Source organism: Manis pentadactyla, chromosome 6 (genome assembly GCF_030020395.1).
Source record: "Manis pentadactyla isolate mManPen7 chromosome 6, mManPen7.hap1, whole genome shotgun sequence".
Lineage (NCBI taxonomy): Eukaryota > Metazoa > Chordata > Mammalia > Pholidota > Manidae > Manis > Manis pentadactyla.
In genome coordinates, this window is record NC_080024.1 from 101,723,390 (window position 1) to 101,735,750 (window position 12,361).

At 41.6% G+C, this 12,361-nt stretch overlaps 1 protein-coding gene across 1 annotated transcript in view; it reads left to right on the plus strand.

Annotated features, from left to right (window-relative positions):
• Positions 1 to 481: 481 nt before the first annotated feature.
• The window catches only part of CDH2 (cadherin 2), a 190,930-nt gene continuing 179,050 nt past the window's right edge, over positions 482 to 12,361 (plus strand). The window contains exon 1 of the mRNA XM_036885966.2: positions 482 to 622. Coding sequence (XP_036741861.1) covers positions 563 to 622 — 60 coding nt within the window. The 5' untranslated portion in view covers positions 482 to 562. The remainder of the gene's footprint in view (positions 623 to 12,361) is intronic.

The following is a 12,361-nucleotide window of genomic DNA, read 5'->3' on the forward strand; positions in this document are numbered from 1 at the left end:
CGCAGACGCGGGGCGGCGGTCCCGCGCCCTCCGCGGGCGACCTCCGCGCGGTGCTCTCCCCGGCGTCCTGGTCGCGCCGCGCGGCCCTGGAGAGCCCCGCAGGCAGCCCGGCGCGGGCCCAAACCTCCGCGTGGCGGAGCTCCGGGGAGCGCCGGCGATCCGCTCCCACACCCGCATCTTCCGCCGGCCCCGGTCCCCGCCGGCCCCGGTCCCCGCCGCCCGCGTCCCTCCCGGCCTCCGCTGCGCTGTGGGCCGGAGTCGGGCCGCCCACACACAGGCTCACGCTCACACTCACGCGCTCACACTCGCGCGCGCCCTGCCTTCCCCGCCCCCCGCAGCTCCCCCAGCCCCCGGTCTGTTTTATTACTCCTGGTTCGAGTCCCGCGGACTCCGCGGCCCGCTATTTGTCACCAGCTGGCTCTCCATTGGCGGGGAGCGCGGAGCCGCGGAGAAGGGGGTGGGGTGGGAGGGGAGGGAAGGGGTGGGAACTGCCGCGAGCCGTCTCCCCGTGCCGCTGCTGGTGCCGCCGCCGCCGGCTCCTCGCTCGGCCCTCTCCGCCTCCATGTGCCGGACAGTGGGAGCTCCGCGGACCCTCCTGCCGCTGCTGGCGGCCCTGCTCCAGGTACGCGGCGGGCTTCGCGGGCCGGGCCGCGGGCGGGGCGGGGCGGGCGGCGCCGGGTCCCTTTGTTCCCCGCGCCGCTGCGGGGCCAGGCTGCGCACCCGGGAAGGGAGGTGCCGCACCGCGCGGCCGAAGCTGCGCAGGCACGAGGCTCGGGCCGTGCTCAGGGGCAGAGCCACCGGGGCCAGCGGGGCTCCCGCGCCTTCCCGGCCAGTCCCGGAGGGACCGATCGCCGGCTGTCTCTGTTCTTTTTCGGGGACCGGACGACCCGCGGGGGTGTCTCCAGGCGGCAGAAGGATGAGGCAGGATAGCGCCTCGGGTTCGCAATTTTCTACGCTCCGCGCCCCTCGCTTTGCACTTTGCTCCATTTTTTTGTTTGTTTATTTCTGCAGGGATGGGTTGCGAGTTTGCAGTAGGAAATCTCACTCTGTTGTCTTAGTTACGGGACTTGCCTCCCCACCCACTACGGCACCCGCGCGCCTCCCGCTGCCCGAGGGCTCCACGGTCCTATTGTCTTTACCCCGCCCAGAGTGGCCTCTTATTGCTGTTCCCTTCGCCTTCACAGTGTACTGTGTGGGTCCCACCTGGAGGAAAGCCTCACCCCCCCTTGCCTCCAGACGAGCCTGTGCGGCTCGGCGCTGCCTCCCACAGACCCCGGCCCGGCGCGCTCCTATCCCGGCGCGGGGAGAAGTTCCGCTACTCGGCTGTTATTCCTCTCCCTTCGGCCGGCCGCTTGTCTTCGCCAGGAGCCTCCGCACTTTTCCTGCTTTCGGGAGAGCGCCAGGCTTTACCGGAATCCGCACCGGGAGGCTACGCCGCGGCAGGAAGCACCTGCTCGCCGCAGGTCGCAGGCGCCCCCGCCACTCCTCGCCGCCCCACCGCCCAACTTTCCCGCGGCCCGAGGACGCCCTGAGGCCCCTCCAGTCCCGCAGCCCACCCGGGAGGCGGTGCCGCGCGCCTCCACCGCTACCCCACGTCGCTGGGTGGAGGCGGGGCGGGGTCCCGAGGGCGCCCCCACGGGCGGAGGGGCCCGCAGGACTGCAGGAGAGGGGCGTGTCCGCCCTCCTTGCGGCTCAGGGTCTCCGGGGAAATCTGCCCGAGAGGCGCCCTGCGCACCGCCGGCGGCAGCTCGGAAAAGTGCGGGTGCGGCTCGGAAGTGCAGCTGCGCGGGGGGCTGGGGGGGGTGGCCCGAGAAGGGACCGACGGTGCGTACGGCCCCCCTCCGGGTTCTTAGGGGTCAAGGCTGGGCGCTCCCCGGCCGTGGGGAGGAGAGGACGGCGCCCTGCGGAGTGCTCGGGCCGCGGTAGCGCCGAGCCCTGTCCATGGTGCGCGGTGGAGCGGCGCGCCCGGCCCTGCCCGGTTCGGCTCCGCGCTCTCCCCACCTCCACCCCCTCCCCGGGGCGTGCTCTCCCACCTCCCGGCCTCTCTCTCCCTCTGCTTCCCCGGCCGCCGGGTCCCGGCTTTCCTTTCTCCTTTTGTGGGTTTCTCCTTTTGTTCTTTGGTCTCCTGCTGGTCTTTCTTCCCTTCCCCCACTCTCCAGTCCGCCCTTCTCGGCTCTCCTGACTCTGGGGTCTCAAAACTATTAGACTAGACATTTTTGGCCTCTGCAGTTTTGGGAAGTGGATGGAATTTCTCCTAACTTGGGGGAGGAGACCTGTCAGTCACTTGCTAACAAAAGTACCTCCTGTTATAAAACCACCCTTTATTCTTGGAGTGCACTTTCCTCAGTCTTACTCCTCCTGTCACTCCTTATTGTTTCTTCTTTTAAAATGGGGTTTATTGAAGAGGTTTGAACTAGGGTGAAGGAAGAAAAAAGTGCGACTTAAGTCTTTGAAGTTAAGGGAACTGCAAGATAAGCTTAATTCTGCGGGCAACAGATATATATATATATTTAAAACGGCGATGTTATCAAAAAATCATTTAAAAATATTTTGGGGGGGCATCGTTGAGTGGCCTCATTTACAAACAAAGTTGTAATAAATCCTCAGAGTGTGAGCTCAGCGGCAGATGGCATGTTCCCTAACTTTTCCATCTGAAAGTAAGTTTAATTGAATACTGCTCAGTGAAGCCAGTTAGAGAAGACATTTTTGGTCATTAATACCAGGGGATTAAGTGTGGTGCCACTGAAGCAACCTCGTTTCCTCTTTTAGTCATCCGCCTTGAAGTCAGCTCTGAATTTTATAGGTCATTTTCTTTTTTTTTTGTCTCCTTAAGCATTAAAAAAAATAGCAAATAATGTGCTTATCTTTTCCACTGTGATTCTTTTTCGGTTTCTTTTATAGTGTTATTATATTGACTTTTATAAACCTTCATGAAAGAGGAAATTATAACTTTGTCATCAAGTTTGGGTGCAAGTCAAACAATAACATTGAATGATTTGCAAGGTCATTTAGGAATGGAAGCCGAGCAGTTGATGCAACATGAGTTTTAGGGTTAAGTGCACCATGTGAATCTCACAACCGAGATTAGAAATGACTTTGTGCTAATGGTGTGCTTTACACACCAGAGTAACAAAGATCTATCTTCAAGGTGAAAATGGCCCCTCTGCAGTCATCTGCTATTGAAAGTCTAGGTTTTTTTTTTTAAGGCCCGACTCAGGAGTCAAGAGTTTTAGAAAAGAGAATGAGTAGGTTATTAGTGTAGATAGAGAGCAACCTAGTTTTATCATACCACTCAAAGAACTGAATACTCAAATGGACTTTGTACCTTTGTTGTTAATTGAAGTGTTCTTTCTTTGACTTTAAACAGTTTTTTTTTACTTTGAGAGATTCTTTGTTTAGTTATTCTGTTACCTGGATTTTCATAATTCCAGTCAATTTTGGATGTTATGATATTTAGCTGTAAGATTTTCTTTGTTCTTCCAAATTTTAAATTGAGGTGTTAGCATTGTTCTTTACACTAAAAACAGAAGAGCAAGAGTTTGAGCATTAAACTTCTCTGATCAAAGGATAACACAAAGTTATAACAAGCTTTTCTTTTAAATTATGCTAGTGACTTTCAAATTCTTAAGCGGATTTATCATCAGGAAAAAATAATCAATTTTACTTTTACTACCTCCCCAGTAACAAATAGATTAGAAACCTGTCTTGTTTTTCTAGTGAATATTTTAATTGCATAGCTCCATTGTTCTGATTTAAGTACGCTTGCAGAGATTATGAGGCATCAAGGACATCACCTTAATGTTCAGCTTCTTTAGTCTAGACTCTTAGTCTTATCACACAGGTTCTGCTTCCTTGCAATCCTGGATGAGAATATTTGAAAAGAGATGCAGAAGCCATATGTAATTTTTCACCTTTGACTTTGAAGAGATTATCATTCAATACATGAAACATGTTTGTAAAAAGAAGCTTCACTTTCAGATGAGGAAAATCTGGGGTGCAATAATCATTTTAAGTATAAAACATACTTATTCTCAGTATCTGTTTGATGATATTCATGTGTCTTTGCAACAAGTTCTTGTGGCAGTAGGGAGAATTACCAGAGCTGGTGTTCAGAGTTTATTGTATTTTGTGGCCCTGGTTATGAGTATCTCTGGCTTTTTCTTATCTTGTGGCATGTGGTCATTACTAATAGATGATGCATTGAAAATATTCTAGATACTAGATGTGATTTGAAATATAATAATTTGTGTTCCCTAAAATATCTTTGTCAGAACATTTAAAAACATGATATATAACATTTTTCTCTGCCTCAATTGCAAGTTTGAGTTTACATGCAAACTGTACTTTTTTGACTTTCCTACATTCATTGAAGTCTGCCCAGACCTCTTTGTAAAGTTTGCACTGAGTTTTTTTTAGAGGAAATTCTTCTTAAATAGTTTGTATTCTTTACATGTAGAGACAAAAGTTTTCTTGGAACAGATTATTTTTTGTGACAGGGTATTACACCAAACTGTCCTTAATTTCCTCTTTAATTAGAAATCTCAATTCTTAAATCTGTTGTGCCTCATTAAGCCTTAGGTTATTAATCTGGAAATGTCAAGACTTAAAGCAACAGTTAATCTTGCTTTAAAATCCCTTTTAAAAAAAGTCCTTAATCAGTCAAATCCCCATCATGTTTTCAAAGGGTTATTCTAAAGTTAGAAGAGAGATTTTTTTTTTAAAGAAAACTCTAAATAGTTATTTAAGAAGTGTGGTGTTTTTGTATACACTCTACCATTTTGCCCAAGTTAACATGCTTTCTAATTTGTTCCTTTGGCTCAAATACAGAAAGTAATTAAGTTCAAGCCCTGATTGGACTGGTAGTAAATTTTACCAGCCACTTAAAACATATAATAGATTAGGAATTTGGATTTTGTCATTTCAGAAAATATTTCATATCTGCCATTAGTATACCTTTTAGGAACGTAAGTATTTTCAAGTTGGGTTAACTAAGTTGAAACATAATTTGAACCTACAAATCATGTTGCCTCACATTTCTGTTTTATCCTACTAAAAACTTATATTTCAGTTTTTCAGCAAATTATATCAGTTAATTTGAGCAGGTGCTAGTCTTTGTGTATTTATGTAAATGTAGATACATTTTAATTAAACAGCCCTATTCATGTCAGGGAAGAGCATATGTAGATAAGTGTTTTAGAACCGTATCTTCTATGTTTATAGAGAGATGTGTTTAAAGTAGCCAGAAGAAGGTGCAGGCAGGAGCTAAATGTGGCCTTTGAAAAGATTTGAATTTAAAGATTACAATTTGTGTTATAATAGAGTTTTTAAAAGGAAAATTTAGGTTACACATGAATACTGTTCAGCTCTTCATTGTCAACCTCTTCAGTACTCTGTGCACTTCTTGTCTGAGCTTTCGAGTGTCCATACAGCAGCCAGGCCTTTGGGTTGCAAATGTACACCCACATGTGTTGAGGTCTGCTGTCTATATGTGTGTCCCCTGCACCATTACCCACAGTGTGGCATGAGGTGTCAATCGGCAGTTTATTGATAACTGTCTGTGTGTCATCCAAGGTGATTTGGGTACCAGGAGTATAAATAAGTTTGTTCCATGCAAATGACCAGCCCTTACATAGTGCCAAGGACAAGAACTAGGAGTCAAGGGCAAGAGCCTGGTGTCAAGGGCAGGAAGCCTGGGATTCTAATCTGGTCCAGATGTCGTTTATTCTCTTAAACTCCAGTGACCTCATTTTCCTCAATAGTAAGATCTTGGGCCTGGTTCAGTTAGTTGCTCTCTAAGGGGTTTTCCAGTTGTGTGACTCTTGGGCTGCTTAAAAATATCCCAAATATGACTCCTTTTCAAAGAATTTGGAATGACTTTAACTTGTAACCTGATGTACAAAGATTTTCACGTACGCAGAGTGGTAGAAAGTCATTTTTGAGGGTTATTAGCATGATAGGTCAGAAGTCATCTGTATTATTTATATGCTTGACTTTTAAAGTTTTTTTTTTCATTGCCTCTGGTGCTTTTTCCACCAAAAGTAAACTGGTTTTTTTTGGAGGGGGTTAGGCATAAAGGAAGGGAAGTGTAATATAACTAAGAATAAAAATCTTTCCTTTACCTATTGAAAGAAACATTTTTATGTTTCTTTGAGAGATGATAGCCTCCATAGGCACTATTGAATTGAGTGATATGGGTCAGCATTAAAAATATAGCCTTTGTCCTAGCAAGTCCTTCTCTAGTTATTTTTCTACAGATATTTCTGTATTCTTGATGTTAACATGATGCATATACATATAAAAATATGCATTGAAACATTCCTTTAATTACAAAAGATTGGATTAGTTGATCTCTGAAGGTCCATCAGTAGGAATTGATTTAATATATTATGTGTAACATAAAGTCAAATTTCTCAACCCCCAATGTGTGGAATAAAACACTTTATGTTTTAGTTCTGGGTCAGAGAAGGCATCCAGTGTTTTTGGTATCACCACGTACCTAGAAAAGCTTTAGGGAAGGACAGCCAAAATAATGAGTGGGATGTCAGGGCTTCTGAATGAGAAGGAATGGGCCGCAGATAGACACTAGAACTGAAGATAGAAAATCAAGCGGAGAGGAAATAAGATGAAATGACCTGACACTAGAACATCCTAAAGTTGGAGGAACATCCTGAAGAGAACAACTTGTAGCAGGCTGAACTGTAAGGAAGTCCAAGGGAAGACTGGCTGAATTAATAGGTAATTAAATAAAAGATAAGTTTCCATGTTGTGTCATGGAATGACCACACTGTGCTGAGTCGTTCGTGACTGAGAGATTGTAATAGTTGGTTTAACTATTATGATAGTTCTTATATTCCCTTGACAGACTGAATATTTAGTTTTTCATTTGTTCCCGTGGTGAAAATCTAGTCTAAAGTGGACTTCACCTGTCTGTGGAAGATATGGAAGAACATTTAGTATAGGAATCTGCTGTTCTGGTCTATTGCCTACATTAAGTAAACTAACTTTTTTTCCCAGGTAGCATTGGGAGAATCAGTTATGTATGCTTTCAAAACAGCTTGAGCTATTTGAGAGGAAGAGCTATCATAAATATAATATGGTGTCCATAACAGAGTAACTTGGAGAAGTGCTTGATCCATGATCTATTTCTTATGTTTTCTTTTACAAAATATACCTATCTATAATAAAAGTAAATAAATAGTGGAGTAACAATGTACTTATGTACTTCTGTGGATTGTGAATTTAATACTGCTTTTTTATTGATTTGAAAAATTTACTTGAGCGTAGTGTGTCAACTATATATTATAGTTTTATAGTTTTAATATTGGGTTTAATGTGAATTAAAGAAATTTTGTACTTGACCTTCATAATTCAGAACATTTATACTAAGATCCCTGTTGTCATACAGATATATTATTTAATGTTTTGGTGAATTCAGGAATTAGTAAAAAAAATTGTTAATTAAGGGGGCAAAATTTGGAATTTTTATTAGTTCAGAAATTATTGGAACTAGAAGTGTGAAATGACTTTTTTTCCTCATTATTAAAATAAATTTTGAGTTTATTCAGTTTTCTTCTGTTGCATTAAGTGTTGAGCTTTTTGTATAAATGCTTTCAGTAAGGGTTCTAAGGATCGCCTGCTATGTTTTTTTCCATATATGCAGTTCTAAGACATACCATAATTGATTTTATTTTCAGCATTTTTCAGTCGATCATTCATATAACTTAGAAGAGCACAGACACCAGAAAAAATCATTGACACTTTAGATATTTGCTGACATCTCTTAAAATCTTTTTTTTTAAACTAATGTCTGGTGGTACTAAACCTTGAAAATAAAATATTTTTGATTTAAAGAAAGGAAAGTAATATGTAATCTGAGTTAATTATTTCTCTAACCCTCTGGGATAGGTGGTTTATTCCCATTCTACAGATGAGAAAAGGGGAACTCAGTCTGGGGAGTTAAGAGAACCTAGAGCAAACTGCACCTGTCCTTGAATTGAGCCTGGTTATAAAGCACATGGTTTTCTCCCTCCCTAGGCTAGGGCCTTTCTAATACAGTACTCAGGGAATGACTATCACATGAGAGAGGAATTTTAATTTTAATTCCTCTCTACTGAGTTGATAAGATTTTTTTTAAGCAGTTAACTTTTGAGTTACAGTCTCTGCATCATTTTGACCTTAGATATTTTTATTTTTTTTGTCATGTGAGGTAAAAAGTAATGCTTGGTTAGGATCTCCATTCTCTCTCTTTTAAAAAAATATTCTCTTAGAGAAAGAAGAAAAAACCTTAGGGAAATGATTCATTATCAGTTTAATAGTGTTCTTCAAATTGTCTTGGTCAACAGATAATATGCTGGTAAGTGCCCCCAAAATAATATTTTGTGTGTGAATCCTGGAGCTTAAAATACTTCCAAAAGCCTAGAAATCCTCCGGCTGTGCATTTTTTTAAACTGTTTTTTCAGGGTTCTTCTCTGTGAAAACAAATTCGAGAGATTCTATCACTAAGTTTTGAAATACTGTTATGTTTGATGGCACACTTCCCATATTTGAATAGTTTGAATTACTTTTTCCTCCCAGAAATGAAGTTATTTAATGTCCCTTAGGATATCTACGTGCACATCCTGAAAGGGCCTCCCCCTGCAGGTTGATGGGAATGTTTTGTGCAGTGACTGACTATAGACATTTGATTTATTTGCAGCAGGGAAAGCCTAGAACTATTTTGTTTGTAACTTGACATATTGTTACAGAGTGGATACATTTGGCTTGACTATAATCTCCAACAAAATGTCTGTTTTGGGGGAGTTTTAAGTGAACTCTGAAATGAATGACTAAAAAACATTAATTTTTAAATTGAAAGGCGATATAATCCACTCCCTCTGCTTAACATCTTTAATGAACTAGAGATTATGACCACTTTAATATATTTTTTTCTTTTGTTGTCTTAATTGGTTAACACAATGGTTCAAAGTCTGAAGTTCATTCTTTATAGTCTTCTGGTCCAGGAAATAAATAAAAATGTGTTTTGGCAGCCAGAAATTGAGCCTTTTGCAGATCCTCTGGCACCCACCTAGGGTAGTCTGTGTCATGCTCAAATCTCCAAAATAGGGTTCTAACATCCTGCTCCCCCATATTATGTTTCAGGGAATTCAAAATTCCCTAAATTTTCACACACATATATGCTTACACACACACAACCACACTTTATGAGAGAATTAAATGCATACAGGAAAGTGTACATACATGAGGGTGGCCTGCCTAGTGGTCATAGATTGAACATCCTGTTGAATGAGCATCTAGTCAGGGTGGCATTGCCATCATCTCAGGAGCTCCCTCTTCCAAGTTTAACCATCCCCCAAAGCTAACTACTTACTTGACTACTAACAGCATTATTTTTCCCATCTTGCACTTTATGAAATCATACACTATATTCCCTTTTTTGTCTGGCATCTTCCACTCAGTTCGTTGAATGGTCCATATATGTGTGTCATGATTTTTAATAGTCAAATTGGGAAGTAGTCATGGACATTATAAAAGTATCTGGAAGGTTAAAGAAGTTGAACATTGATTTAAATAAAAAAGCAGACTGATTGTTAACATTGAAGCTAAAATTTGCTTCTGTGTTTATGGTGTTAAGCCACGGAACCCCTCCTGTGGGTTTCCTACTCGATGTCTTTCTTCTTCTGTAGTTCTGGTCATTTGGCAATATTATTTCAGCCCAAAGCCAGAGACATTTGGAATTCAGTTAAGTTACAGCCTCTCTTTATCAGGAGGAGGATGGAGGAAAGGAGTAAATGTCTTTTTGACTTGAAGTCTTCAAGCAAAAAGTTTGGGTGTTAATAGATGCTAATCTTTTCAGTGATGATTCTTAATATTTTCTCTGAGCTTCCTAGTGACTCACTTCTCCATAAGGTTCCACCCATGTTTATTTTTAATTTTAAAAAGGTACAGTTGAGGGGTTATAATGCCATAGCTGCTAGTTTTCCAGCTATGTTCAGTGCATCTTTGGGTACAGTCGACCCACTTTCCTGTTTGTGTAGGTTGTTGAAGGTCTGAGAGGTTGTCATGAAGGCTGCAGAGTCCCGTACTTGTCCCCAGATCTTTATTTCTAGGGGCCTTTTCCCTTCTTTTACAGTGATTATTCGGTAGATCCAGATTCCAGGTGGAGGATTACATAAAAATGCTGAGGGCTAAGGAATCAGATTCCAGAAATATGGCCCTCCAACGATTTGTGTGCTTCAAGGCAGCTCTATTGTTTATTATCTTCCCTGTGTGGACTTTATTTTACAGTATTTAAAAAGACTGTACTCTTTATGTGGCCTTAGCTTATTGATGCATAATTTGTATTTCACTGATATTTCACCTTTGCATATAGTTTTGCTATCATAAAAGTAATTATTTACATAGAGTGTTTGCATTTGGGGCATTAAATTTCATGTATAATTCTGTCTTTTCTGTTTGAAATACACTTAGAACATTTGGGAAAAATATCGTAACCATTGATTTAATTTACAAATTGATTTATATTTGAGTACCTTGTAAATGAAGCTGAATTATACATGTTTTAGTTTTGCTCCTCCCACTTATTTAAGGCCATTTTGGAGCCATGTTTATGGCCTAAAAAGCACTTTTGAAAACAGTGTGGTTACTTTTTCTAGTATTTGTGTGTGTAATGGATCTTGTCAAAATTGTAAGTCCTTATTTTATGAAGTCTTAGTTATTCAAAGTTAAATAAGTTTTAAAAATGTGTATGATGTGTTCTGGAATACTACTCTGGTGGGTGAACCAAGAGGTAAATTGAGATTATCTGCCTCCAAACACAGTCTTTTCAAGCTTGATACTGTATATCAAATTGTGTTTATCTGTTTGTATTTTTACATTAAGATAATTTACTTATCTGAAATTAATTTTTATATGTAGTATGAGGTGAGGGATCTTGCCTTATTCTAACCTCCAAATTTTATACATATAAACATATGCACAGAGTAACACACGAATGGCTGTCATTTGTTGAATGAAACTTATGTTTTTCTGAGCTGTAATGCTTCCTTTATTAAGTATAACATTTCTGTAGATTTTTGGATCTTATTCTTTTGTCCTGCTCCACTTGTATTGATTTCATTACCTAGAGAGGCCGAGTGGCACCATGGTTAAGAATGGGGAGTCTGAGCTGGATGACTATTTGTACCCTGGCTCTGACACTTGGTTGTTGTGTGAATTTGGACAACATACTTGATGTTTCTATTCCTCAGTATCCCCATTTTACAAATGGGGTTAGTAAATAGTATCTATCTTAAGGTTGTTATGAAGAATACCTGGAATAATATATATATAAATCATTTATAAAAGTGCTGATAACTTGTAACTCTGGACTACCTCCAGTGGTCTTTAGACTGCATTTGGAAGCTGCAACTGAACGGCACATATTTTAACATTCCTCTGTGAATTCTAACAGATGTTGTCTAGGCTGGTACAATAGGGAAAGGGGTTAATATATGGAGTGTTATTCTGTCAGCAATTTGATTTGGGAATTAGAGGTAATCAAACAGGAGCTATTCTGGTGTCTTCTAGGTCTGTCTCTTTGCTTCTGTGATTAATTTCTTTAATGTTCTGGTATGAATGCAAGCATGTGCATGGTGTGTTTAGACTAGCCTTGAATCAGCATAAGGTACTCAGTCTCTGAATGCTTTTAACATGTTGATGAGGACCCAGTAAAGGGGAGAGGGTAATGTTATCACATTGGTTGATACCAGCACAGAGCCTGTGGCAACAGAGCTGAAGGTAGATTCATTGTTTTTGTACATTCTGATGATTTATTGACCATTAGATGCAGGATATGTTGCTTTTAACTTAGTTTCCACCTATCTTAATAGTAGTACATCATTTTTGAGTAATTAGTATGTGCCAGACACTGTCCAAAGTACTTTATATGTATCAACTCATTTAATTCACAGAAACCATTTTACCCATGATACCAATGCACAGATACTTCAAACGAAGGTGTCCAAAGTTATTTGGTTAAGTGATGGATCTAGGACTTAAATGCCAGGTGTCCGACGTCAGAGCCTGTGTTCCTAGATTTGATATTTATTCAAATGCAGGTAAAAAAAATGAAGGCAGGATTGGCATCTGGTTTTCTCTTGTATATGTATGAAATTCAACCTGTTTAAAAAAGTTTTCCTACTGAAAAATGTGGTCCATGTAGAGGAGTGTATAAAGTATATATGCACAGTTTAAACCATAGTTAAAGTATGAGAAACATGTCAGTGTAAATACCAGACAGATTAAGAGGTAGAATATTGCCAGTGCCTCACAAGTCCCCAGAGTGCTCTTCTCATTCCCCTCGTCCCTCCCGCAGGTAACCACT